Source organism: Papio anubis, chromosome 1 (genome assembly GCF_008728515.1).
Source record: "Papio anubis isolate 15944 chromosome 1, Panubis1.0, whole genome shotgun sequence".
Taxonomy (NCBI): Eukaryota; Metazoa; Chordata; class Mammalia; order Primates; family Cercopithecidae; genus Papio; species Papio anubis.
In genome coordinates this window covers 126,543,656-126,571,556 of record NC_044976.1, presented here as the reverse complement: position 1 = coordinate 126,571,556, position 27,901 = coordinate 126,543,656, and the positions used below count along the sequence as shown (strand labels likewise).

At 47.1% G+C, this 27,901-nt stretch overlaps 1 protein-coding gene across 3 annotated transcripts; it reads right to left on the bottom strand.

Moving 5' to 3' along the window:
* Window positions 1–433: 433 nt before the first annotated feature.
* SYT11 (synaptotagmin 11) lies at window positions 434–27,723 on the bottom strand. 3 transcript variants are annotated; one of them, XM_017947778.3, is made up of 4 exons: window positions 27,402–27,723; window positions 17,827–18,653; window positions 4,996–5,119; window positions 434–4,435 (listed from the first exon to the last, which is right to left on the bottom strand). In XM_017947778.3, the coding sequence occupies exons 1-4, from the start codon at window positions 27,433–27,435 to the stop codon at window positions 4,116–4,118; spliced, it is 1,305 nt and encodes a 434-aa protein (XP_017803267.1). In that variant the 5' UTR covers window positions 27,436–27,723; the 3' UTR covers window positions 434–4,115. The 3 variants fall into 3 exon arrangements, with proteins under 3 accessions (XP_017803267.1, XP_009181367.1, XP_003892843.1); XM_009183103.3 differs by having other exon boundaries at window positions 434–4,426; window positions 4,999–5,119; XM_003892794.5 differs by having other exon boundaries at window positions 440–4,426.
* Window positions 27,724–27,901: the final 178 nt, after the last annotated feature.

Genomic DNA, 27,901 nt, shown 5'->3' with positions numbered 1-27,901 from the left:
GAGCAAGACTGTCTAAAAAAAAAAAAAAAAAAAAAAGGGGTAAATGAATGAATGAGGGAACAGAATTGGCCTATCTCAGGATTGCTTTTTGGGATAAGTATTTCCAATTAAAGGGGCAGATTGATTCTTAGCACTAAGAACCATCATCTCTCCCTCTGGTAGTGATGGTCTCAGAAATTACATTTCAAGAGGAAAACAGAAAGACTAGAACTAGGACTAGAGCAAGCAGCAAACCAACTCACTTGCCAAATGAGAGTATCTAGGATGGGAGCCTGGAATCTGCATTTTTAAACAAGTGCCCTCAGATGATTCTGAAGCGAGTGGCCTGGGGACCACAGTTTGGAAAACATACCCTAGAACATCCTTTTGGAGTCTGAGTGTTAACCTCACTGATAGGCCTCCCGCTTTCCAGAGAATCAGGCTGACATCACTGTGCCTATTTAATGTGAATCAGTCTTTATTTTGCACTTGTGTGGTGCATTAACAAATTCAACATACAAGATAGCATTACATATTGTAGGTTAGCATTACAGCATTATGCAATTTCACACAATTCATGTTAGCTTTTTCAGTTTTTCTTTTTTTCAAAATTTGACACATTTATTTTATTTTTGAGTTTCATTTTTACAAGAGAAGACACAAGGTAAAGAAAGACAACCACTTCGGAGACGGATCATGGTAAGGGCAATGTCACTGTCATGGCCATAGTGCAAGCCTTCCAAGAAAAGGGACCTGCGTTATTCCCTCTCCTAAGCAAGCTGCCCCTGTCCCACAAACCAGTTCTATCTGTTTTCACATCTAGAGCACTATCCATAAACATGTCCATCTTGGCTGTGCTCCAGTGAGATGAACTGAAAGAAGGAATAACTCGTAAAGGGATCTTTGTTATTAAGAAAAATTCTTGTCTTCCCAAAGGAAGATATCTGCAGAGAAGGAGCGACTGTTGGAAAATCAGGAGTGACCATTCCCTAACCTATTCCTGACCACGAATGCCTTGTGCAAAAGCTAAGATGTGACTCTCTTGTCTTTCTTTCAACTGACTCTTAGGAGGAGGCATTCCTCCTCCACTCTTATCAGTTAGCTCTGGAAAGAACAAACGTGAAAGCCAAAGTCAGCTAAGAAACTTTGGGACAGCAAAGTCAAGGGCACGATGGATCAGGCCTGAGGTAGGAGGAAGGAGCCCTGTACTGTCCGCCTCTTTGCCTTTTTCTGGCAAAGACACTGAGGCAGTTCCTAGGCTACAGAACAATTGGTTCCTCCGCTGTCACCTCAGCACCCACTGCTCAGTAGACCCAAAGAATGCAAGGAATAAAGCTACAAGGAAATGGGGAAGAGAGAGGAGAGTGGGGTGAGGCTGTTTTCCCAGACGTTTGTCAGGAGGAGCTACAGAGGCACACACAGCAGGGCAAAGACCAGACTATCTCCACCTGTTGTTTTGCATTGTTTCTGGGAAGGAAACAAAAGCGGGTTTGCTCAGCGATTTCTGATCTTTAGACATTAAGGCGATGAAGAGGAACCATTTAAATTTTTTCCTAATGGGGCTTCAGAATGCTCCTGTCAGATTTACATTAAACTATCTCAAAATGCATTTTTAGAAAACAAAAATTATTTTCTTCTACTTATGATACAGTATTTACATTTCATGGGGTATAGGACAGAGAGTAGTGGTGTGACCCCAACTGATGGTGAAATAGGTGAGTCAGATTATGGGGTTGGGGGTTGGCAGGGACAAGAACAGAGAGTAGGCTTTGTGACTGCTCGGAATTGCTCTGCATTGTCAAGAACATGGGCTGAAATCAAACAAAAGGTTTAGGGGGAGCAGAGTGGTTTTAAATCCACAAAAGCTAAGGGAACACTGAAAGCAAGATCGCCCCCTCTCCATGGAGACTCAGCTTTCCGACTCCCTTCACCAAAGCAAGGTTAAAAGTGATGCTCTTGTGTGGACTCAACTAATCTTTCATGCCCTGGATCAAGCGGTTAAGCAACAGCTTGACTGAGTTCCTCCTCAGGTGGGCAAAAATATCTACTGCCTACCAAGTTTACCTCGTTTATTTTAATTCATTAATTAATTTTTGAGACAGGGTCTCACTCTGTTCCCCAGGCCAGAGTGCAGTGGTATGATCACGGCTCACTGCAGCCTCTACCTCTGGCTCAAATGATCCTCCCACCTTAGCCTCCTGAGTAGCTGGGACCACAGGCATGCAGCACCACACCTAGCTAATTTTTTGGTATTTTTGATAGAGATGGGGTTTTGTCATGTAGCCCAGGCTGGTCCTGAACCCCTGGGCTCAAGCAATCCTTCCACCTTGGCCTCCCAAAATACTGGGATTACAGGCGTGAGCCACTGTGCCTGGCCTCAAGTTTACCTATTATCCATGGAGTCTGTGCCACCTGAGAAGTCTCAACATTGGAGACATAGCTGCTGTAGGAGTAAAGAGACTTGAATTCTAATCCCAGAAATATGCTGAATCTCTCTCAACCTCTATTGCCCAGTGGTAGAAGAAGAATTGCATCCTGTAGTTCCCCCATCCCTTCACCATGTGGTAAGACATAAGTTCCTAGAACTATGCAGCTTGTTTTGAGGAAAAGAATGCTCTGAAAGAATCCAACTTATCTTCATTCACTCAGTCCTACTGTTATTTTTTTAAGAGCTAAATTTTTATTGAAAAATTTAAGGAGAACTTCTGAGGGCCCATTTTTTTATGAAGCAAAAATTACAACATCTAAGCTATTTGAGAAGAAGACTCTAAAGCATCTCCATGGTCGGCATTTCTGGAAAAACAAAGGCCAGTGTAATTCTTCAAACCTCTGATAACTTCCAACCCATTAACCAAGAAATGGCTGTCTCTACAGTAAATAGCTGCAAAGGGGAATTGCTGTCATCATCACTTGTCTTCTCTCCTTGTCCTTATACCTGAAAACAGCTTTTGGGATCAGCTGGATGTGTTCATTGGTACTATCCTATAGCTGAATTTGAAGTCTCCAAACTCCTTTTAGAGAAGTCATCAAGTTTGATAAAAGTCCACGTTCTGATGTATTGGATGCATAAGTTTGATGTATTCTCTGTGCTTCAGTTCGGTCTGTCAATTAATTATAGACTACCCTTTACTAATTCATAGCAGAAGACTGATAGCAAAAATACCCCCATTTCTCAATTCCTTTCTCCTGCAAACCTTGCCTCATTCACCCCACCTTTGTTTCTTGGCTTACTACAGACCTCTAGACCTTGAGGTCAAAGAGCAGAGATATAAGAGGCAATAAAAAGAAAAGATGGGAATGATGAAAACATGAGGTTTTGTAAGAGCAAAATTTTCTTCTGCAGAGGTGGGGAGTGGGAGAAATTCTCCAGAAAAGCCCAATAAAAAGAAGCCAATTTCAGATAATCAGCAAATACAATGCAGCACAAAACACAATTTCTATGGATTAAAATCTGCAACTTGATATTGGCAGTTAGGCTAATTTCTTCAGTTTGTATTAGACATGCAAGTATATGGTTACATTGTTATATATAGATTTGTAGGGGTCTTTCCCTCTCTTTTGTCCCCCATTAAAGAAACAAAAAACAAAAACAAAAAACAAAACAAAACAAAAAAAAACAGAGGCCGGGCATGGTGGCTCACACCTGTAATCCCAGCACTTTGGGAGGCCAAGGCGGGTGGATCACCTGAGGTCTGGAATTCGAGACCAGCTTGGCCAACATGGTGAAACCCATCTCTACTGAAAATATAAAAAATTAGCCAGGCATGGTGGTGGGCACCTGTAGTAATCCCAGCTACTTGGGAGGCTGAGGGAGGAGAATCGCTTGAACCCGGAGGGCGGAGGTTGCAGTGAGTCGAGATCTCACCATTGCACTCCAACCTGGGCAACAAGAGCAAAATTCCGTCTAAAAAAAAAAAAGATTCTAGTGCCTTGCAAAGGAGAAAAAAACATCACACATCATTGCTAAGAACTGATCTGCAGCTGTGGTCACGTAGGGTGTTCTTTGTTGAGTTTGTTTTGTAAGACATTTTCTTCTACAACTAAAATGAGGTTTTGAGTCCACTTCTCTGTCATCTCTTTCCCTGCCACATCCCTCCCTAGCCTGGCCCCAGGGGTTAGAGGAGAGAAGAACAGGATTAGTATTCACTCAGACTGTGCCACTTGGCCACAGGCTTGCGGGGGCTCTCGCAGACCTCTCTCCAGTGTTCAGCACCGCTGGCTGTGACACTGTGTGCCCCCAGGATCAGCCTCCCCACCACCTCGTTCTTGGTGGTGCGATCGAAGTCGATAACGAGGAACTCGATGCTGATATCAGGCAGGAGGTCAGCGGGGATGTCGTAGATGAAAGATTCGTTGAAGATGGGGTTCAAAGTGCACTTCTTCACATGGGTTTTCTTCTTGGCAATGCGCTTTCTGCCGTAGTAGACGTTCACCTTGACATAAGGATCTGGGGCCCCCAAAGAGATAAGAAAAAGGGAGACAGGCCTATGACACAGTCCTCTCCTATGTAATGGTAATTTCATGTTGGGAAAGGCGGGGGGCTCTGTTGTTCATATCTTTGATGGCCACCCCATGTGTTCTTTAGTGATTGCACAATAAACACACATTGACCATATGTGAGTCTGCCTGCCTGGACAACGGGCCAAGGAAACCAAGCAGGAATAGAACAGAACAACTTTCTCAAGTAAGGTCTGAAGAATGATACCAATAAGTATTTTAAAGGGCACAGAGACAAATGCCTGCAGCCTTTTTGATAAGTCTCTCTTAGCACCTGTCATGCATATTATTTAGGATACCTTGCCAAATGTAAAGACCCCATTTGTTCAACTGAAGAATCTTCCTAGCTAGGGAAATCTATTGGATGTAGACACTCATTGGGAAGAGAATGTCTATAGAAAGAGGAGTAGATTAAATTGAAAGAGGCAAGGATCTTGAAGTGTGGAGGTCTATCTGGGCCACAGGCAAGGAGTCAGGGGTGGTTCAGACAGTAAGAAATAGGTTGAAGTAAATAGCTGCTACCTGAGAGACCGGTGATATCCATCTTCGGCAAGTGTCTGGCTTTGAGGACCACCACTGTCATTCTCTGTGCCACAGGCTGATATGACAGAGACACCTGGAGCTCCCCTCTGCTGATGCACTTCTGTGAGGAAGAAATGGCAGGTGAGAATCCTGTCAGAGGGTGCAGGGCGGAGCACAAAAAGTGTGCAGAGCAGTGGGAAGAGTCTGGGGGAGGACAAGTGCAGGAATGATAAGTTTGTTGGAAAGATGCTCGTCGCCTAGAAACGTGTTATGATTTTATTTAACAAGGAGGCAGAAAGGATACATTATAACCATATTCTGATATTAAATAATTTGCATGGAGAGCCTGCATAGCCATAGCCTTGCATTTATGAGCAGGACCTCTGGAACCAGAGTAGCCTGGATTCAAATCCTGACTATTTATCTTTTTTTTGAGACAGGGTCTTACTCTGTTGCCCAGATTGGAATTCAGTGACATGATCTTGGCTCACTGCAGCCTCCATCTCCTGGACTTTAGCAATCCTCCCACCTCAGCCTCCTGAGCAGCTAGGACTACAGGTGTGTGCTACCACATCTGGCTATTTTTTTTTTTTTTTTTGAGACGAAGTCTGGCTCACAATAAGCCCAGGCTGGAGATGCAGTGGGATACCGGCTCCACTGCAAGCTCCCGCCTCGAGGTTCCACGCCATTCTCACCTCCAGCCTCCCGGTAGCTGGGACTGCAGGAGCCTGCCACCTTGCCCGGCTAGTTTTTTTTTTTTTGAGGCAGTCTGCTCTGCGCCCAGGCTGGAGTGCAGTGGCTGGATCTCCAGCTCACTGCAAGCTCCGCCTCCCGGGTTCATGCATTCTGCCTCCCAGCCTCGAGAATTGGCTGGGACTACAGGCGCCCGCCACCTCGCCCGGCTGGTTTTTTGTACTTTTTAGTAGAGACGGCGTTTCACCGGGTTAGCCAGGATGGTCTCGATCTCCTGACCTTGTGATTCGCCCGTCTCGGCCTCCCAAAGTGCTGGGATTACAGGCTTGAGCCACCGCGCCCGGCAACCGGCTAGTTTTTTGTATTTTTTGGTAGAGACGGGGTTTCACCGTGTTAGCCAGGATGGTCTCGATCTCCTGACCTCGTGATCTGCCCATCTCAGCCTCCCAAAGCGCTGGGATTACAGGCTTGAGCCACTGTGCCCGGCCTTTTTTTTTTTTTCCTATACACAGAGTCTCACTATGTAGCCCAGGCTTGTCTTGAATTCCTAGTCTCAAGTGATCCTCCCACCTCAGCCTCCCAAAATGCTGGGATTACAGGCATGAGCCACCGTGCCCAGATGCTATTTCTTATCTGTGACCTTGGACAAGTTACTCAACATCTCTGTACTTCGGATTCCTCATCTATAAAATGTGGGTGAAAGGTTGTACCTACCACATAGCATCATCAAAAGGATTAAATAAGTTAAAATTTGTAAACTGCAATGGTGCCCAGCACATAGTGTGCACTATAGAAGTGCATCCTGTCATTTGGTTCTTAACCTTTAAAAAGTTCGAAGACTGTACGGTGGGAGGTAGGAAAACTGGGTTTGAATCTTAACCTTGCCACTTACTCACCACATGGCCTTGGGCAAGTCCCTGAACCTGTCCCTGCATTTCACAAGGTGAATATCCACACCTGCTCTGCCCACCCCAATGTGCACTCCAGTGTATCTTCTCCAGCCAAATCAGCTTCCTCCCTAGCACCCTGATCTTTGTTTCTCCATCTTTAAATGTGATGCTAGGCTTCATTTTGAGCTTGAAAAAAACCTCTAGTCCTCCAAGAACTTTTTTTTTTTTTTTTTTTGAGACAGAGGCTTGTTCTTGTTGCCCAGGCTGGAGTGCAGTGGCATGATCTCGGCTCACTGCAACCTCCGCCTCACGGGTTCAAGTGAATCTCCTGTCTCAGCCTCCAGAGTAGCTGAGATTACAGGCGCCCACCACCACGCCCGGCTAATTTTTGTATTCTTAGTAAAAACAGGATTTCACCATGTTGGCCAGGCTGGTCTCTAACTCCTGACCTCAGGTGATCTGTCTAGCTTGGCCTCCCAAAGTGCTGGGATTACAGGCGTGAGCCACCGTGCCTGGCCCCTCCAGGAACATTTTAAAGAACATTTGCATAGGCACTGCATGCCAGGTTTTGAGGATCCAGAGCTGATGTGACTCAGCTGTTGCTCCCAAGGAGCTTACCACTCAGTAGAAGAGACAGAGAAGTAAATAAGCATGTACGGGGCCGGGCGCGGTGGCTCAAGCCTGTAATCCCAGCACTTTGGGAGGCCGAGACGGGCGGATCACGAGGTCAGGAGATCGAGACCATCCTGGCGAACACGGTGAAACCCCGTCTCTACTAAAAAATACAAAAAACTAGCCGGGCGAGGCGGTGGGCGCCTGTAGTCCCAGCTACTCGGGAGGCTGAGGCAGGAGAATGGCGTAAACCCGGGGGGCGGAGCTTGCAGTGAGCTGAGATCCGGCCATTGCACTCCAGCCCGGGCGACAGAGCCAGACTCCATCTCAAAAAAAAAAAAAAAAAAAAAAGCATGTACGGGACTTGTCAGAGAAATGAGAAGCCTGTCTAAGTGCTCTGGGCACCTAGAGCTGGGAGACTGAGGGAAGGCTTTACCAGCTGATGCCTGGACTGAGTTGCTGGGGGTACAAAACCATGAAGCAATGGGCAGAGAGATGATCATGTCAGGCAGGTGGACAGGAGTGGCTGGCACAAAGGAGTTGGGCCTGAAAAGGTAAGCTGTGTTTAGAGAATGGCTGAGAGGTGAATATGCCTTAAGTAGGGGTGGCTGATAGGACGGGTAGGTCAGGAACCTGGAAAGGTGGGCAAGGCTGGAGTAAAGGGCTGTTGGGACACTACCAAAGAGCAGAGTCAGCAGCACCCATACAAGAGGAGGTTGGTGAGTATAGGAGTGGAAACCTGTCATTGTTTTTTTTGAGTCTGTTGCCCAGGCTGAACGACAGTAGTGAGATCTCAGCTTTCTGCAACCTCTACCTCCTGGGCTCAGGAGAGCCTCCCACCTCAGCCTCCCAGGTAGCTGGGACTACACGTGTGCACCAACATGCCAGGCTAAATTTTGTATTTTTTGTAAAGACAGGGTCTCACTATGTTGCCCAGGCTGGTCTCGAATTCCTGGGGTCAAGCAATCTGCCCACCTTGGGCTCCCAAACTGCTGGGATTGCAGGCGTAAGCCACCAGGCCCGGCCGGTTGTCATCACTTTATTTAAATGATTATTATTTCAGAGAAAGGTGGAGAATGAACTAAAGTGGAGAAAGACCAACATCAGAAAGCTTAGTTAAGAGGCCGCTGTAGCCGGGCGCGGTGGCTCAAGCCTGTAATCCCAGCACTTTGGGAGGCCGAAGCGGGTGGATCACAAGGTCAGGAGATCGAGACTATCCTGGCTAACATGGTGAAACCCCGTCTCTACTAAAAATACAAAAAACTAGCCGGGCGCGGTAGCGGGCGCCTGTAGTCCCAGCTACTTGGGAGGCTGAGGCGGGAGAATGGCGTGAACCCGGGGGGCGGAGCTTGCAGTGAGCCGAGATCGCGCCACTGCACTCCAGCCTGGGAGACACAGTGAGACTCCGTCTCAAAAAAAAAAAAAAAAAAAAAAAAAAAAAAGAGGCCGCTGTAGTCGGGCGCAGTGGCTCACGCCTGTAATCCCAGCACTTTGGGAGGCTGAGGTGGGCGGATCACGAGGTCAGGAGTTCGAGACCATCCTGGCTAACATGGTGAAACCGCCATCTCTACTAAAAATACAAAAATTAGCCAGGCGTGGTGGCCGGTGTCTGCAGTCCCAGCTACTCCGGAGGCTGAGGCAGGGGAATGGCATGAACCTGGGAGGCGGAGCTTGCAGTGAGCCAAGATTGCACCACTGCAATCCAGCCTGGGCAACAGAGTGAGACTCTGTCTCTGGAAAATAAAATAAAATTAAATAAATAAATAAATAAATAAATAAATAAATAAATGCTGGGCGCAGTGGCGTGTGCCTATAGACCCAGCTACTCAGGAGGATTGATTGAGCCCAGGAGATCAAAGCTGCAGTGAGCTGTGATCGAGCCACTGCACTCCAGCCTTAGCCACAGAGCAAGACCCTGTCAAAAAGAGGCTGCTGTGGCTGGGCGCAGTGGTTCACGCCTATAATCCAAGCACTCTGGGAGGCCAAGGTGGGTGGGTCACCTGAGGTCAGGAGTTCAAGACCAGCCTGGCCAACATGGTGAAACCTCATCTCTACTAGAAATAGAAAAATTAGGGCCGGGTGCGGTGGCTCACGCCTGTAATCCCAGCACTTTGGGAGGCCGAGGCGGGCGGATCACGAGGTCAGGAGATCGAGACCATCCTGGCTAACACGGTGAAACCCTGTCTCTACTAAAAATACAAAAAAATTAGCCGGGTATGGTGGCAGACGCCTGTAGTCCTAGCTACTCCGGAGGCTGAGGCAGGGGAATGGCATGAACCCGGGAGGCGGAGCTTGCAGTGAGCCAAGATTGCACCACTGCACTTCAGCCTGGGCGACAGAGGCAGATTCCGTCTCAAAAAAAAAAAATGAGGCCGGGCGCCGTGGCTCACGCCTATAATCCCAGCACTTTGGGAGGCCGAGGCGGGAGACGCCTGTAGTCCCAGCTACTCGGGAGGCTGAGGCAGGAGAATGGCGTGAACCCGGGAGGCGGAGCTTGCAGTGAGCCGAGATCACGCCACTGCACTCCAGCCTGGGTGACAGAGGGAGACTCTGTCTCAAAAAAAAAAAAAAAAGAAAGAAAGAAAGAAATAGAAAAAATAGCCAGATGTGGTGGCTTATGCCTGTAGTACCAGCTACTCAGGAGGCTGAAGCAGGAGAATCGCTTGAACCAAGGAGGTGGAGGTTGAGGTAGGCCTTGATCACGCCACTGCACTCCAGCCTGGGCGACAGAGTGAGACTCCATCTCAAAAAAACAGATTCCGTTGTTCTGTAGCAACCTGCTACAGAAGAAATGATTGGGACTGGAACTAGGGCTATGGCAGAGGAGATGGACACGGAGGTAAAATATGTCTCAGGAAGAATTGTCAGGGCTTTTTAGGCTTGGGCAGTTAATTGGCTGTGAAGCCTAGGGAAGAGGGAGGAAAGGGTGGACTATTTCTTATGTTTTTAGCTTTAGAAAGTGGGGATGAGGCCAGGATAAAGAAAACAAAAGGAGGTGAGTTTTGAGGAATGTAGAACACAGTAAGTTAAATTTGGGACAAATCATTGCCCCGCTATCACCTTATTCCTTGTATTCTTCAAAGACCCAAAGAAATGTCATCTACTCCAGGAAGTCTTAAATTGAGCAAAAATAGACTATGCTCATCACCAGCCTTATATATACCACACACTCACAAAAACGACTTATTAGGCACTTACTTATTAAGTGCCAAGCACTCTCCGCTAGAAGCTAGGGCTGAAAAGATGGATACTGAGGAATCCTACCCTTAAGAAGCTCCCAGCCTAGTTCACTATCTACTCAGGTATGTCTGGTGCTGGAAAGAACAGCAGCAGCAAATATGCCAATTAACTCATCAATAAAAAACAAGGAATAAGCCTAATAGTTTGTGCTTTGATTGTAGGCCTTAAGTCATCTCAAGGAATGAAACTGTGACATTTCACATGACTTTAAAAATTTCTTCAGTCTATGTTTCATCCTAGGAGCATGTGGAAATGTCTCTCATGGGGCATAAAAAAATAACTAACTAGGCCGGGTATGGTGGCTCACGCCTGTAATGCTAACACTTTGGAGGCCGAGGAGGGCGGGTCACTTGAGGTCAGGAGTTCAAAACCAGCCTGGCCAACATAGTGAAACCCTGTCTCTACTAAAAATACAAAAGATTAGTGGGGCATGATGGTGCACACCTGTAATCCCAGCTATTCAGGAGGCTGAGGCAGGAGAATTGCTTGAACCCGGGATGTGGAGGTTGCAGTGAGCTGAAATTGTGCCACTGCACTCCAGCCTGGGTGAAAGAGCGAGACTCTGTGTCTAAAAAAAAAAAAAAAAAAACAAACAACTAACCAAGGTTTAAACCCACCCCTTAGCTTTTGAAATTGAAATACAAAAGGGAATCAACTTAAAAATATTTGCATGGTTTTTCTCTGCTAGAGAGAAGCCCCACATTTTGTCCTTACCCATAACATATGTATTGTCAGCTCTTTTCTTTTTTTTTTTTGAGATGAAGTCTTGCTCTGTTGTCCAGGCTGGAGTGCAGTAGTGCAATGGCTCACTGCAACCTCCACCTCCTGGGTTCAAGCAATTCTCCTGCCTCAGCCTCCCGAGTAGCTGGGACTACAGGCGTGTGTCACCATGCCCAGGTAATTTTTGTAGTTTTAGTAAAGATGGGGTTCCACTATGTTGGTCAGGCTGGTCTCGAACTCCTGACCTCGTGATCCATCTGCCTCAGCCTCCCAAAGTGCTGGGATTACAGGTGTGAGCCACCATGTCCGGCCTATTGTCAGCTCTTAATTGTGTCCATGGGAAGTACCCTCAGCCAATTTTATTTTATTTTTATTTTTGAGCTAGGGTCTCACTCTGTTGCCCAGCTGGAGTGTAGTGGTGTGATCTTGACTCACTGTAGCCTTGACTTCCAGGGCTCAAGTGATCCTGCCACCTCGGCCTCCTGAGTAGCTAGGGCTACAGGCATGTGCTAACATGCTCAGCTAATTTTTGTGTTCTTGGTAAAGATGGATGGGGTTTTGCTATGTTGCTCAGGCTGGTCTCAAACTCCTGGGCTCAAGTGATCTGCCCGTCTTAGCCTCCCAAAGTGCTGGGAATACAGGTGTGAGCCACCATGCTTGGTCCCTCAGCCAGTGTGTTTTTGGGTTTTTTTGTTTGTTTTTCCCCTCGAGACAGGGTCTTGCTCTATCACTCAGGCTGGAGTGCAGTGGCATGATCTTAGCTCACAGTAACCCCCACCTCCTGGCTTCAAGTGATTCTGGTGTCTCAGCCTCCTGAGTAGCTGGGATTACCGGTGTGAACCACCACGTCTAGGGTTTCTGCCATGTTGGCCAGGCTGGTCTTGATCTCCTGAGTGGAAGCAATCCACCCACCTCAGCCTCCTAAGGTGCTCCTAGGAGTGAGCCACCATGCCCAGCCCTCGGCCAGTTTTGAATTACAGTCTGGTTGCCCTTGCCAACCAGTATACTTCTGGGCTGTTTCATTTTGCTAGAAGTCAGAATGTAATCAGTGAATATAAACTCACTTTTACTATTAGCCACATCAAATGAAAAGTAATCCCGGCCAGGCGCGGTGGCTCAAGCCTGTAATCCCAGCACTTTGGGAGGCCGAGACGGGCGGATCAGGAGGTCAGGAGATCAAGACCATCCTGGCTAACACGGTGAAACCCCATCTCTACTAAAAAGTACAAAACACTAGCCGGGCGAGGTGGCGGGCGCCTGTAGTCCCAGCTACTTGGGAGGCGGAGGCAGGAGAATGGCGTAAACCCGGGAGGCGGAGCTTGCAGTGAGCTGAGATCCAGCCACTACACTCCAGCCTGGGCTACAGACCGAGACTCCGTCTCAAAAAAAAAAAAAGAAAAGAAAAGTAATCCCTTATGGAAAAGAAAATTGAATGGATTCCAAAACATTCAGAACTGAGCTATCCAATACAGTAGCCACTAGCTACATGTGCCTATTTAAATTTTAATTTAAATTAAATAAAATTAAAATTATAGTTCCTCAGTTACACTAGCCACATTTCAAGTGCTCAACAGCGACATGTAGCTAGTAGCTACCACACTGCATGGTGCAAATATAGAACATTTCTATCATCATTAGACAGCACTGATCTAAAAAGGACTTTTGCATGGTTTTGGCTACTGCTCCCCTCTGTTTCCATGAATAATAATAAAATGTTAGCTAGGTTTGATATCAATTTCTAGGGCCATCCTTCAATACTGAGTATCTAAATACTAAATATGCAGTCTTTAACTATGATTCTAACTTTATACACGGAGGAAGGATAGGTGAGGGGAAAAGCAACATTTGATTTTTTTTTTTTTTTTTGAGACGGAGTCTTGCTCTGTTGCCAGGCTAGAGTGCAGTGGTGTGATCTCGGCTCACTGCAACCTCTGCCTCCCAGGTTCAAGCAATTATCCTGCCTCAGCCTCCGGAGTAGCTGGGACTATAGGCACGTGCCATCAGGCCCAGCTAATTTTTGTATTTTTAGTAGAGACGGGGTTTCGCCATGTTGTCCAGGATAGTCTCGATCTCTTGACCTTGTGATCTGCCTGCCTCAGCCTCCCAAAGTGCTGGGATTACAGGCGTGAGACACCGCGCCCGGACAACATTTGATTTTAAAAGCACAGTTTTATTTGCAAGAATAACATGAATGACAAGATTATAGCTTAGGTTTCCTGATTACTTATTTAAAATTCTGTATCCTAAATCATATATTCTAGCAAAATCTTTGTAATCAAAATCCCCGTGCCTCTTTCCTAGTGTTTTTGGAAAGTGGACAACTTCTGGTTACCATTTTCATCTTTTTCTCCCTTAAAAATCACTCCTCAGGCAACTGTCCTCCATCTGACCCCTCCTTCACCTTGGGCCATCTCACACTGGCAGCATGCCCGTCCCCACTCAGCACCGCTTTGCGATGCCCAAGTCTGTAGCCACAACACCACCTGAATGCCACTCCATCCTGCATTGAAGGCAGTTTAATGTCGTTCCCTCAGGCCCCCTCCTTTTCTCTTTCTACCCAATTCCCATTCCAAGTAGCTATGTCAATGGCTCTTTCTTTTGAAAGAGCCATTGAAGGCTGGGAGCAAGCTCTGTTTCCCAGCCCCTTGGCCTAGTGAGGTAAAGGCCCTGTTGGGGGGCAGGCAAGCAGAAGGACAAGGGGGAGAAAGGATTTTCTCATGCCTGACAGAGCTGCGGGGCTCGGCTGTCTGAGAGCAATCTCCTTGCTCCTTCAGTGGAACAGAGGAACAGGAACAGTGGTCCTAAAGAATACACTCAGAAGAAATAATACTTAGGCAAGGAATAGTCTGTTTTCCTATAATTAGCAGAACCTCTTTCAGAGTGATGTTCTAGCCAAGGAGCCCTTGTATTAGGTGGACCAACATAACCTCAATAAACCCTTCTTGGGGCCAGATGTCCTAAGGGCCACCTCTACCCTAAATCACAACCATAGAAAAACAAAACCTTAACATTCAACCCCATACCCCTTTTCCTCCCTGCATACACATACATGATCTGCTGCCCAGTCTGGAGTGCAGTTTGTGGTAATAGCTCACTGCAACCTCAAACTCCTGGGCTCAAGCAATCTTCCCGCCTTGGCCTTCCAAAGTGCTAGTATTACAGGTGGGAGCCACTGTGCCTGGCCATATTTTCTTTTCTTTTTCTTTTTTTCTTAAATTTTATTTTGAGGCAGGGTATCATTCTGTCATCCAGACTAGAGTGCAGTAGCTTTTTCCTGGTCTGTGTAAGCCAGACCAGGAAAAAGCCTATTACAGCCAGTGTGGCATGGTCCAGCGCAGCTCTAGCTCATGTTCACCTAGGGGAGATCCTACTTGGCTGCAGTAGGGAGGATTTGGGAGAGACATTTGCAGCCTGCACTGCTAGGGAACCTAGTGGATGAGTGACTAGGGAGATGACAGCCATGGCTCAGATGGAACATAGTCCTGCCTATGGGCACTGGGTGGGAAAATGGGCTTAGGAAGCCTGGGAGGCTGGAAAGCTCTGGGGTGGTGCTGCACAGGCTCTGGGTGTCCTATCTCGGGCCTCCTCCAGGGCGTGTGTTGCTCAGGATCCTAGCCCTGGCTTATCCCTCCTCAAGGGAGTTAATAAAGTGGAAAGAAATGTGGCTCTTGCCAAGAGCCCCTGGCAGTTTAGCAAATGCCATTGTCTGTGCTGTGTCCAGTGCCCTTGATTTGAGACTGTTTTGTTCCCAGCCCAAATCAGTCCCTTTCATTGCCAATCTCTTCCCAGCTGCAGCTTGGCACAGAGCCATATTCCACTCCCAGCCTTGGGCTGCAAGTGTATAGCTGTCTGGAGGAGTCCAGCTGGTTGGTGGCTTTACCAAGGTTGGAGTCACATGGAAGGGTGTACTGGAAAGGCTCCTCCTTTAAGGAGAGGTAGACAAGGGAAGGAGTGGAGGATGGGAGCCGCTGTGAAGGGAATAAGGAAACAGCGGAATGGGTGGGCAGAGCCCTGAGGAAAAAAGATGGGAGGAGAGGGAAGGGGAGAGAAGGGGATGAAACAGGCCCCTGCATCTGTTTCTGTTCACACCTTCTGATTCCAATCTCAGAGGATGCGAAAACCCCTGCAGTGCTGGACCCTGGGATGTCTCATTGTATCCTGGCATTGAGAACCACAAGATGTGGCAGTGTCTTGTTTATGCTCTGACCAAATGTGTCTAATATTCTTCAAGATTCTTGGACTTCCCTGGCCCCTGTGACAAGAATCTGAGTGTGCCAGGTGGCAGCAGCGGTTCCTTCAGGAAATGAAAGGCAGGACTGGGCTGGCTGCAGGGGGACAGGTGCCTACTACAGAACACAGAAGGCAAGAACACACACACGCAGAGTGTGCTCCCCACTGTCAACGACCCAGACTTGACACAGTGCCCTTCTTCGGCAGGCAAACCTTCTTCCTGGGTGCTCACTGCTCACTCTGCGCCTGCTAATTTAGGAGCCTCTTCTATCCAATCCTGAGCCTCCTGTCTCCCCACTGAGTCCACTGAGGGCTTGCAGGTAAAAAAGGTATCAAGAAATAAGTATGATCTGCCCCCAGGCAGAGCTCTTTCTGGGAGATGTGCAGTTGTTTCTAGTGGCCTCGAAATTCTTTCCTAATCTCCTTCACCAATTCAGTCCTCCCTTGTCTTCCTCCACTTTGTCAAAACAAAATGTAAATATTTACAAACCACATGCATCACCCAGGTATCAAACTTGACTAATAATAGAAATAACAATAGTAGTAACGGTCACAATTTATTGAAGGCTCACTATGTCCTAGTGGCTACATAAAATCATCATCCTACTCTAGTCCCATAAGAAACTGAAACTTCGGCTGGGCGCGGTGGCTTACGCCTGTAATCCCAGCACTTTGGAAGGCCAAGGCGGGCGGATCACAAGGTCAGGAGATTGAGACCATCCTGGCTAACACAGTGAAACCCCGTCTCTACTAAAAATACAAAAACATTAGCTGGGCATGGTGGCGGGCGCCTGTAGTCCCAGCTACTCGGGAGGCTGAGGCAGGAGAATGGTGTGAACCCGGGAGGTGGAGCTTGCAGTGAGCCCAGATCGCGCCACTGCACTCCAGCCTGGGCGACAGAGCGAGACTCTGTCTCAAAAAGAAAGAAAGAAAGAAAGAAAGTGAAGCAGGTTGCCCAAGGTCATTTAGCTGATGGAATTTGGACTTAAACTCAAGTCTGATTTCAAAGTCCTTGCTGTTTTAACCACTTACGTTATACCCTGAAAAAGACATGAAACTCTAAGTTTAAAATTTCAGCAACTTCCTTCATAGCACCTACCATACTCACTATAGAGAAACTGCAAAAAATATTTGTCTTTCTCCTCCAATAAAATAAAACCTCTTCAAGAGCAATCATATGCCAGGCATATTATCTCATTTGATTCTCATAACCCTGTAAGGAAGGCAATATTATGAGCTCCATTTTACAGATGAGAAAACAGAGGCTTAGAGGGGTCGAGTAACTCACCTGTGTCACACAGCTGGCAAGTGGTGAGCTGGAGAGTAAAGTCATGCAGTCCAATTCTGGAGCCCAAGTGTTTAACTGCAGCATTTGACTGCCTCCCCAGTTGTGGAAGAAATAAATGAACTAATGGGGTTGGATGGGGCTACATTTACTGTGCTCCTGAAATGACAACTCAAGAGCCAATGTCCATCCAGTGGGAAGAGGGGGAGAGAAAACAGGATGGAGGGCCCTCGTCCCTCTTCTAATACAAAGAGGGAGGACAGGAGAAATGGAGAGAGGGAAAGTGTCTATGGCAAAGGCTTGGGCCTAGAAGGGTAAAGCAATTCACTGAATTGCATTGTAAAATGGTCATAAGGAGACATATGCATGACGGCTGGGCGCGGTGGCTCACGCCTGTAATCCCAGTACTTTGGGAGGCCAAGGCAGGTGGATCACCTGAGGATAGAAGTTCAAGACCAGCTGGGCCAACATGGTGAAACCCCGTTTCTACTAAAAATACAAAAAATTAGCCGGGTGTGGTGATGGGCACTTGTAATCCCAGCTACTTGGGAGGCTGAGGCAGGAGGATTGCTTGAACCCGGGAGGTGGGGGTTGCAATGAGCCAAGATTGCACCATTGCACTCCAGCCTGGGGGACAAGAGTGAAACTCTGTCTCAAAAAAAAAAAAGAAAAAAAAAAAAAAGACATGTACATGGTATCATTTACACCCCTAGGTTAGGTTGGGAAAGGGAAGCTGAGGGAAAAATTACTGAACTATTGTCCTAGCTTCTCAGCTGTGAAAAATAAATTCACTGGAGGAAGATCACATCATTTTGGAGAGGAAATTAGATTAGCCCCCATATCCCTGATATGATGGAGGATCTACAACTGGTAGGCCAGCCTGTTCCAAGTAAGCTGAGCATCATCAGGATGCCAACCACTAAGTGAAATGGTGGAAGCTATCTGACCTTCTCTCCTCAGGAAGTTGCTGCTTAGAGGAGACCTAATCTGCCAGGTCCTCTGTCTTACTCTGACCACTGCTTATTCTTGACAGCCAAGAGCTTCCTCTCTATAGCCCTTCTTTGCCACCCATCCCACTCCCCTCCCACTTCCATTTATCCCCTGAGATATTTTCTCCCCCAACCTACCATTGCTCCCCAACACACACTTCCTACTCACCTGGATGTTCCTTTTGATGATGTCCCTGGTCAGTTGTACCTTGCCTGTGCTGGGGTCCACCCCTGCCAGTGGCACCATGACCTCGCCGATGACATCATCCCGAGAGAAGCGGTCAAAGCTGAGGACGAGGAAGTGCAGCACCAGGTCCTGCAGCTGGCTGTAGGGGATGCCATAGAAGGTGAAGGTCTCGTCAAACACAGGGTCCAGGGTCTTCCGCAGCACTCTGGTCTTCACCCGATGCCGCTTGTCAGGAAGGATGGTCATTTTGATATAGGGGTCAGATCCCTGGGTCTGGTCATCCATCACTGGCAGCCCATGGGCCTCCTGGATTGTCACCACCAGGGCTTTTTTCGGGAAGTTATAGTCCACTGAGAAGGTGAGGGATCCTAGCATGACATCCTCCTCTGGAGATGATGGAGAGGTGGTTTTGCTCTCCCCGGGGGTCAGGCTTGTAATAGGGCTCCTTAGTTCTTCCCCATAGTCCATTTTGATGGGTAATTGGTCTATACAAGATCCAGAGCTAGGCCCCCTGGGACTTTTGTCTCGGCTTAGCAGGCCAGCCTCTGCTGCGTCCACCAACAGGTTCCTACGTCCACCTTCCCTCCCAGGACCATCTTTGTCTCTCCGCACTTTGATGATTTTCTTCTTGTTGCTGAGGGTCTCTGGGTATATGCTGATGCCTTTGAGCATGTGAATAAACTTGTATGGTGGGTTCTTGTGCTTCTTCTCTGCCTGCTGGTGGCAGCATGACCAGACAAAGACGGTCACCGAGACACACACCACCAGCACAGAGGCCCCAATGAGGCCGGCCACCACCGGTGACACATCTGAAGGCAGAGACCAGAGGTGTGTCAGGGCGGGTGGACTTTACCTCCTGTCTAGATTTCCCCTGCTCATTGCTGCTGCTGGAGCCAAGCTAATCTGCAGTCTAGCCTCTAAAGCAAAATGTGCTCATCTGGGCTTCAGAGTCTTTCCCTTCTATTAGAGGCACCTTCTCCCAACCTCTCCAACCACTCCATGGCTTTTCCTCCCGGCCAAACCTAGATGAAAGGTTTATCTTCTCTAGAAAGCCTTCTCTGAAGCACCCCACTTGACTTTCTGTTCTTTTCTAGACCTTCTCTCAGCATTTATAGACTTGGTTTGCTCATATTGATTTGTGCTTCACATAAAGCTGCTCTGTACGTGTTCCAAGGTCACCTTTTTCATGGGCACCTGTTCACTTCAACTGTTACACAAGATTTTTAGTTTCAGGAGGATATTCCATAGCATCCAGAACAAGGCGTGCATCGACTGACTCACTGTCAGGTAGGGTGGAAGGATGTGGAGCTGAGTTTAGATGGTCTTGGTAGGGTGCTCAGGGTGTTAAAAATGGATGGGTGGGCCAGGCACGGTGGCTCACGCCTGTAATCCAGCACTTTGGGAGGCCAAGGTGGGTGGATCACAAGGTCAGGAGATTGAGACCATCCTGGCTAATACGGTGAAACCCGTCTCTACTAAATATACAAAAAATTAGCCGGGCGTGGTGGCAGGTGCCTCTAGTCCCAGCTACTCAGGAGGCTGAGGCAGGAGAATGGCGTGAACCCACGGGGTGGAGCTTGCAGTGAGCTGAGATTGGCCACTGCACTCCAGCCTGGGCAACAGAGTGAGACTCTGTCTCAAAAAAAAAAAAAAAAAAAAAAAAAAGATGGGTGCCAAAAGAAAGAACTCTGGGTTTATGTACTTTCAAAATATGTTCCAAAATTTTAGCTCCCATGTATATAAAATACAAGGCTGGGGGCAGTGGCTCACACCTATAATCCTGGCACTTTGGGAGGCTGAGGCAGGCGGACTCTGAAGTCAGGAGTTCAAGACCAGCCTGACCAACATGGTGAAACCCCGTCTCTACTAAAAACATAAAAAATTATCCAGGCGTGGTGGCATGTGCCTATAATCCCAGCTACTTGGGAGACTGATGCAGGAGAATCGCTTGAACCTGGGAGGCAGAGGTTGCAGTGAGCTGAGACCGTGCCACTGCACTCCAGCCTGGGCAATGGAAAAAAAAAGTATTCGTCTCAAAAAAAAAAAAAAGTATCCCTCCAGGATGAATATATCCATTGTAGGCAAAAATAGGTGTATATGTATATATGTGTGTGTGTGTGTGTGTATGTGTGTGTGTGTATATATACATGCATGTATTTATTTATACATATATTATTCTAAATAGGAAGAAATAGGGACTTTCTCTTTTCATTATTATTACCTTAATAAATCATTCGCTGGAAGACATAGGAGTTTTCTTCCCTATTAGTGGAAAATGTCAGATCTTTGCTCAAATGTCACCTTCTTAGGCCTTTCCTCACTCCCCTATTTAAAAGTGCAATCTTCTCCATTCTTGCCACCCACTCTTCCTAGCCTTAATTTTTTCAACATGCCTTGTCATTATCTCTCTCTGATACACATACCCCTACACATGTAAGAAAAAAAATATAAAATACATACACAAATATGTAAGAATAAACACCCCCACACACATTATTTTACAATTCATTATTTATCTTCACTAGAATATAAGTCTCATGAGGACAAAAATTTATGTCTGTTTTGTTCATTGCTGTACCCTCAGCACTTAAAACACATAGCAGGTACTTAATATGTATTTGTTGGATGAACAAATAACTAAAGAGAAATAGGCCGGGTGTGGCAGCTCACGCCTGCTATCCCAGCACTTTGGGAGGCCGAGGCAGGCAGATTACCTGAGGTCAGGAGTTCAAAACCAACCTGGCCAACATGGCGAAACCCTGTCTCTGCTAAAAAAAATACAAAAATTAGCCAGGTGTGGTGACACACACCTGTAATCCCAACTACTCAGGAGGCTGAGGCAGGAGAATCACTTGAACCCGGGAGGTGGAGGTTGTAGTGAGCAGAGATCGTGCCACTGCACTCCAGCCTGGGTGAAAGACTGAGACTCCATCTCAAAAAAAAAAAAAAAAAAAAGAGAGAGAGAGAGAGAAATAGATGTTTTTTTTTTGTTTCCCTTACCCTAGTCTTATCTTTTCCCACACAAATTGGACCCTCAAGTTTTTTCGCTCCCTCAAGTTCATTGAGGCTAAGTTGGGTTTAGGCCTTAAAGGTCCAGATAAGGTCTATAGTTTTCCACTTTACTTTTTAGGGGACCATTTGGAAGGGAGGGAGAACTAAGGAAATAAATGTAGCCTGGGCAACATGGCAAAACCCCATCTCTACCAAAAAAATTACAAAAATTAGCAGGGCATGGTGGCACATGCCTGTAGTCCCAGCTATTTGGGAGGCCAAGGTGGGAAGATCACTTGAGCCCGGGATGTGGAGGTTGCAGTGAGTTGAGATCATGCCACTGCACTCCAACCTGGGCAACAGAGCGAGGAAAAAAAAAAAAAGAAATAGACATAATTCCAGCATTTTCCAGATTCTTTTTGGAACATTCTTTTTTTTATTTTTTGAGATGGAGTTTCGCTCTTGTTGCCCAGGCTAAAGCGCAATGGCGCGATCACAGCTCACCGCAACCTCCGCCTTTCAAGTTCAAGCGATTCTCCTGCCTCAGCCTCTCGAAGAGCTGGGATTACAGGCGTGAGCCGCCGTATCCTGCCTGAAACATTCTTGTATCAGGCATCTGTGCAGCTCACTGCTTCACTTTTTGTGAGCCTGAAACCTCACTGGATGAGAGAAGTATTTCCTGTCTGCCCCAAGTAAGATAATGTTCCCATCATCCTTCCCTATTTTTCTTCATGGAGCTTATTATCCTGTCATATATTTATCATCTGTCTTCGATCACTAGACAAGCTTAATAAAACAGCAACTCTGTCTGTTTTGTTCACTGCTATAGTCCCAGGTCCTAGAACTATGCGGTACATAGTAATTGTTCAGTGAACAAAAGAGTCAGTGAATTCAAAACAGCCTCCGAAGATTAGAAAGAGAGGATTGAGGCCGGGTGTGGTGGCTCACGCCTGTAATCCCAGCACTTTGGGAGGCCAAGGTAGGCAGATCATCTGAGGTCAGGAGTTTGAGACCAGCCTGGCCAACATGGTGAAACCCTGTCTCTACTAAAAATTTAAAAAGTAGCCAGGCATGGTGGCAGGTGCCTGTAATCCCAGCTACTCAGGAGGCTGAGGCAGAGAACTGCTTAAACCCAGGAGGCGGAGGCTGCAGTGAGCTGAGATTGTGCTACTGCACTCCATTCTGGGTGACAGAGCGAGACTCCATCTTAAAAAAAAAAAGGGATTGAGTTAAGATGATTACATATATCAGGGATAAATGCAAATTTCTATTTGGACTTAAAAACCTATTTATAGTCAATAACCTCACTGATGAGTCAAAAATGACTTAGGAATTTAGGCAACCACAAGCTTGGACTATAATTAGTATAATGCCTACTATTTTCCCTTCTATTAGAGGTATCCTTTCCCATCCTCTCCAACGAATCCATATCTTTTTCTTCCCTCCAAACCTGGAAGAAAGGTTTATCTTCTCTAGAAAGCCTATGGGCATGATAAGCACAATACTATGAGCATAATGTCCAGATTACGTGAGAGGCAGGTATAATTTCATATGCACTGGTCATAATACACATGTAATATTGTGTATCGCAGTGACAATGATAAAACTGCTATTTTTTGTGTAAATTTATATGTCCCTGCCAGGCATTGTGGTAGAGCTTACTTTTTTTTTTTCTTTTTAGACAGGGTCTCATTTTATTGCCTAGGCTGGAGTGCAGTGGCACAAGCTTGGCCCACTGCAACCTCCATCACCTGGGCTCAAGTGATCCTCCTTCCTCAGCCTCCTGAGTAGCTGGGACTACAGGCACATGCCACCACACCTGGCTAATTTTTTGTATTTTTTTAGTAGAGACAGGGTTTCACCGTGTTAGCCAGGATGGTCTCGATCTCCTGACCTCGTAGTCTCAGCCTCCCAAAGTGCTGGGATTACAGGCTTGAGCCACCGCGCCCAGCCAATTTTCGTATTTTTTATAGAGATGGAATTTCACCATGTCGCTCACGCTGGAGTGAAGTAGCATGATCACAGCTTACTGCAGCTTTGACTTCCCCAGTTCAAATGATCTTCCTGCCTCAGCCTCCTGAGTAACTGGGACTACAGGCATGTGCCATCACGCCCAGCTAATTTTTTTTTTTTTTTTTTTTTTCCGGAGCTGGAGTCTTGCTTTGCCCAGACTGGAGTGCAATGGCGTGATCTCGGCTCACTGCAACCTCTGCCTCCCGGGTTCAAGCGATTCTCCTGCCTCAGCCTCCTGAGTAGCTGGGATTACCGGCACGTGACACCACGCCCGGCCAGTTTTTGTATTTTTAGTAGAGACAGGTTTCACCATGTTGGCCAGGCTGGTCTTGAACTCCTGACCTCAAGTGATCTGCCAGCCTTGGTCCCCCAAAGTGCTAGGATTACAGGTGTGAGCCACCATGCCCAGCCAATTTTTAAATTTTTTTTAGAGATGAGTCTTCACTATATTGCCCAGTTGGTCTTGAACTCCTGGGCTCAAGCAATTCTCCCACTTTAGTCTCCACCAAATTGCTGGGATTACAGGTGTAAGCCACCATGCCTAACCAAGGAAGAGTTACATTTTATTTAAAATTATATATATATATTTCTTATTATTATTATTTTAGAGACATGGGCTCACTCTGTGGCCCAGGCTGGAGTGCAGTGGTGCAATCACAGCTCACTGCAGTCTTGAACTCCTGGGCTCAAGCAAATTTACTACCCTAGACTCCTGAATAGTTGGGACTACAAGCCCATGCCACTATGCCTGGTTAATTAAAAAAAAGTTTTTTTTAGAGACAAGGTGCTATGTTGCCCAGTCTGGTTTCGAATTCCTGGCCTCAAGATCCTCTTTCATCAGTCTCTTGAGTTGCTGGAATTATAGGCATGATCCACTGTACCCAGATACATTTTAAAATAATATAGATAAGGAGCAAAACATTATTAACAAAATAAATCAAGGTGACTATGTCTATATCCATACCGAATAATACTAGTGTTTAGTCTCAAAGTATTAAATGAAATAGCTTTTAGGGAAAGTTTTCACAAAATGGAGACAGCCTTGGTAGTAAGATACTTGAAGGCAGGCAGGAATATCCTATGGATCTTTGAATCTCTCAGAGTCTCTTGCTTCTAATAGGAGTTCAGTAAATATTTGGTTGAACAACTAATTGGATTCAGTTGCCAATAAGAATGGGCACAGCCCAAGGAAGTGGCTCTCCATTCATCAATCAGGTGCTTTCCTGCAAATTGCTTGCTACTCATTAGTGAAACTGAACATTGTCTCTATTAGAAGAGGAAGACAGGAAACTACCAAGACAGGCATATTTTTAAGAATAATCATAAAGAGAGATCTGAAGGCTGATTAGGAGACACCTGGGCAATTCTTTTGGCTCTATCACAGATTTATTCTCTGCAGCAGTGAGTGGCGGGGGAGCAGGAACCCACTGCTGCTTACATGTTTACAATGCATCAACTTTTATTGTTAGAAAATGGAGGCCGGGCGCGGTGGTTCAAGCCTGTAATCCCAGCACTTTGGGAGGCCGAGGCGGGTGGATCACGAGGTCAGGAGATCGAGACCATCCTGGCTAACATGGTGAAACCCCGTCTCTACTAAAAATACAAAAAACTAGCCGGGCGAGGTGGCGGGCGCCTGTAGTCCCAGCTACTCGGAGGCTGAGGCGGGAGAATGGCGTGAACCCGGGAGGTGGAGCTTGCAGTGAGCCGAGATCGCGCCACTGCACTCCAGCCTGGGCGACACAGCGAGACTCCGTCTCAAAAAAAAAAAAAAAAAAAAAGAAAATGGAGATATGGTAGTAAAGAGAGAAGATGAAGAATTCTCATATTCCAGGAGGATAGAGAAGGAAAGGAAGAGAAACAGATGAACGCATCTTTGAATTATCTAGGTGTTCCCCCTGGCCTTGTTTCCTATTTTTGCTGTCCTTTCTTCATTTTAGTATTTGTTGACTCTTGCCTCTCTCCCTGAAACCCAAGACAATGAGCTAGAAACATCAAAGATATTGAAACCTAGAGCTCTCTGTCTTGCTTTAGTCAAAAGCTTGGTGGGAAATGGAAGTTGAAACTAATGGCTGAAGTGAGTATTTTAAAGTAGCTATAAATTGCAGTGACCTGTGATTCTCGCTCCTTTTGTCCTCCATGGTCATAGATAATTGAGTGTTAGCTTGGTGTATCACCCAAGTGCTGTGGCATTTGAAATGAAGTACTCTATGAGATGTGAAAAATTTGGAAGTGGTAGTTCTCTATGTAGAAGACCCTCTGTGGTTTAAAAACCTGCAAGACACACTGGGCTATTGGCCAGCTCCTTCAGCTTCTGACCAGAACTGCTTTTATTGATACCCCCTTTCCTAAACATAGCCTTTCACTGTCAAGTAGGCCAATATAATACAATGGAATGAGAATAAATTTTGGTTTCAGCCAGACATTGGTTTAAATTCTAGCACTGGCCAGGTGCAGTGGCTCAGGCCTGTAATCCCAGCACTTTGGGAGGCCGAAGTGGGCAGATCATCTGAGGTCGGGAGTTCAAGACCAGCGTGACCAACATGGAGAAAACCCGTCTCTACTAAAAATGCAAAATTAGCCGGGCGTGATGGCACATGTCTGTAATCCCAGCTACTTGGCAGGCTGAGGCAGGATAATCACTTGAACCCAGGAGGTGGAGGTTGTGGTGGGCCGAGATCATGCCATTGCACTCCAACCTGGGCAACAAGATTGAAACTCCGTCTCAAAAACAAAAACTAGCACTACCTTTACTCATTTGTTTGACTTTAGCCAAGTTATTTTATTTCTGAGCCTTGGTTTCCTTGTCTGGCAAGTATATATAATACATACATACAGTCAAGGGTATTTGTTAGGATTAAATAAAATGTAGTACGTAACAGGCTGATACAATTTATTTTCCCTTTTCCAATAATAGTCCCTCTAAGAGAAATCACTGTATTATGTTCCACACCATCTCCTTTTTCAAGGATTCTGGAACTGCAGTTAGGGAAAGGAATCTGTTGGAAGGGCATAAGAAGAAAAAGAACAGGAAGAAATCATGGATTGCTCATGTGATCATGAAAGGGACTTTTGTTTTGGGAACTTAGAACTCAAAGAATAAAGATGCGGAAGGTGAAGTGGAAGAAAAAATACAATCAAGATTTAGCCTTGGGGAATAAGTGAGAACAAGTAGTTAATGAGTGTGAAGATCTGTTATCTGAATATATCTGATTTGATTTCTTTTTCCTTATTCTGAGAGGATAGAACACACTGGGTTCTGCTCATTTCACTGCACCTCTTATTCAGGAATGAGAAAAGCCATTTCCTAGCTGGATTGTGTCTCCACCCTAAAAACTGGAGTCCCGATGCTCAAACCTTCTGGATTGTCTGAGGAATAGAATCCCTGAAGGAATAAGAAGGTTCTTTGGCAGCAACTCTCACTGGCTTCCCCCTTCTAAACTGTAGTAGAATTAAGGAGAAGCAGGGCAATTATATTTTATTTTTTTGGCCAGGAAAGCATAACACAGGAAGTTTGCTCCTTTAGCATATACTGGAGGAGTCCCCAAAGAGGAAAAAACTTCTTTCTCAAGCTTGTCTTTGCCACCTTCTTCCCTATTTTCCACTCCACTTTCTGCTCCGGGAGTGTAAAACTAATCTTGGAGCCCACAGGGCTGGGTCGGGGACCAGCCGCTCTGAAATGACGTAATGCTTTCTGCGGTACACAAAGCGGCCTCCCCCAGGCTGGGCCTCTTTCGCCCCTCCCCCTCCGGCCTGGCTCGCGCCCCCGCCAGCATCAACGCGGGTTAGTCCCCCTTTTTGAAAAGCCGGCCCAGGGAAACAGGGAACAAAGGCCCCGGAAGGACAGCCTCGGCGCTGCCAGGAGGCCCAGAAATAGACATCACGTCATCCCCCAGCCCAGCAGCGCCAAGCGCCATTTGGTAGCATCGGATGGACCCCACCATTACGATGCAGAATGGAACTTGCAGGGCTCACGTTTCCTCCTAGCTCCAGCATCCAGCTGACCAGCTTAAGGAGTGGCTTCCTTTTTGCTCCCCACCCCCGCACCCCTCTTTCCCCAGAGGCCGCCGCGTCCCCTGGCTGCCAGCCACACGGCCCACAGTCTCCAAGCTGCCATCTTGATGCCCCATCCCCCTTGTCACCTCCCTCCCCCGCAGCCCTTAGGAATGGGAGGGGGAGGAAGGGGCACCGCCCTGCGTGCCCCAAGGGGGAGGGCTCGTCCTACCCCACCTCTCCTCCCCCAGAAGGAGGGGTTCACATCCTCCGCACGCTTGCTGTTTCTCACCTCCAGCAGTGCTGACAGTGCACCATACAAGGTTTTAGCATCCTGGACTTCCCCACCCTCGGTGTGGCTCTGGGCCTGCCAGTCCCTGCAGCCCATAGCTCAAGTTCATGCACTGTCAACTGCCCACTACCCACCACCACAGGCCCGATTTTAGCGAGGCTGGCACTTTGAAGGCTCTGGTCTGGGCTGCATTCTCTGCCCTGCCGCTGGGCCCCCTTGGCCTTGCACCCATTCTGACCACCTCAAGCTTAGTTTTCCCGAGTCTACTTACCAAAGCTAGGTCGGATATTGGTGATCTCAGCCATGTCGTAATCAGAGGCTGTTGCTATAACGTTTTTGCAATGGTGAGACAACTCTGGGAACCCTCGGTCAGTACCGAGGCCGCAGCTGTAGAGCTCTAGGTCAGGGAAGGGGGAAGGTATCCAGCGGACGCCTCCTGCGACGGTCCGGCCCCTAGTTGTCAGCTGCGCTCGGCTCTTAACGATGCTCCGGGGATGCGCTGAGCTAAGGATGCAGGTGCAGTCAGACTGGTCCTGATGCGAGGTAGGCTCCGCCTTCTTCCGAATGGTCCTCGGAAGAAGACTCCGCCTCTGCCCGAAAGATTACGGAAGTCATACCACGCCCCTTCCGGAAGATCTCCGGGAGGGTACTCCTCCCACCGCCGAGTTTTCCCGAGAATGAGGCCCCGCCCACTGATGGGCTGTGGTTCCAAAACGAGAAAGTTCTGAGGAGTAAGAAGCGTCGGTAGATTATTTTTTATTATTATTTTTT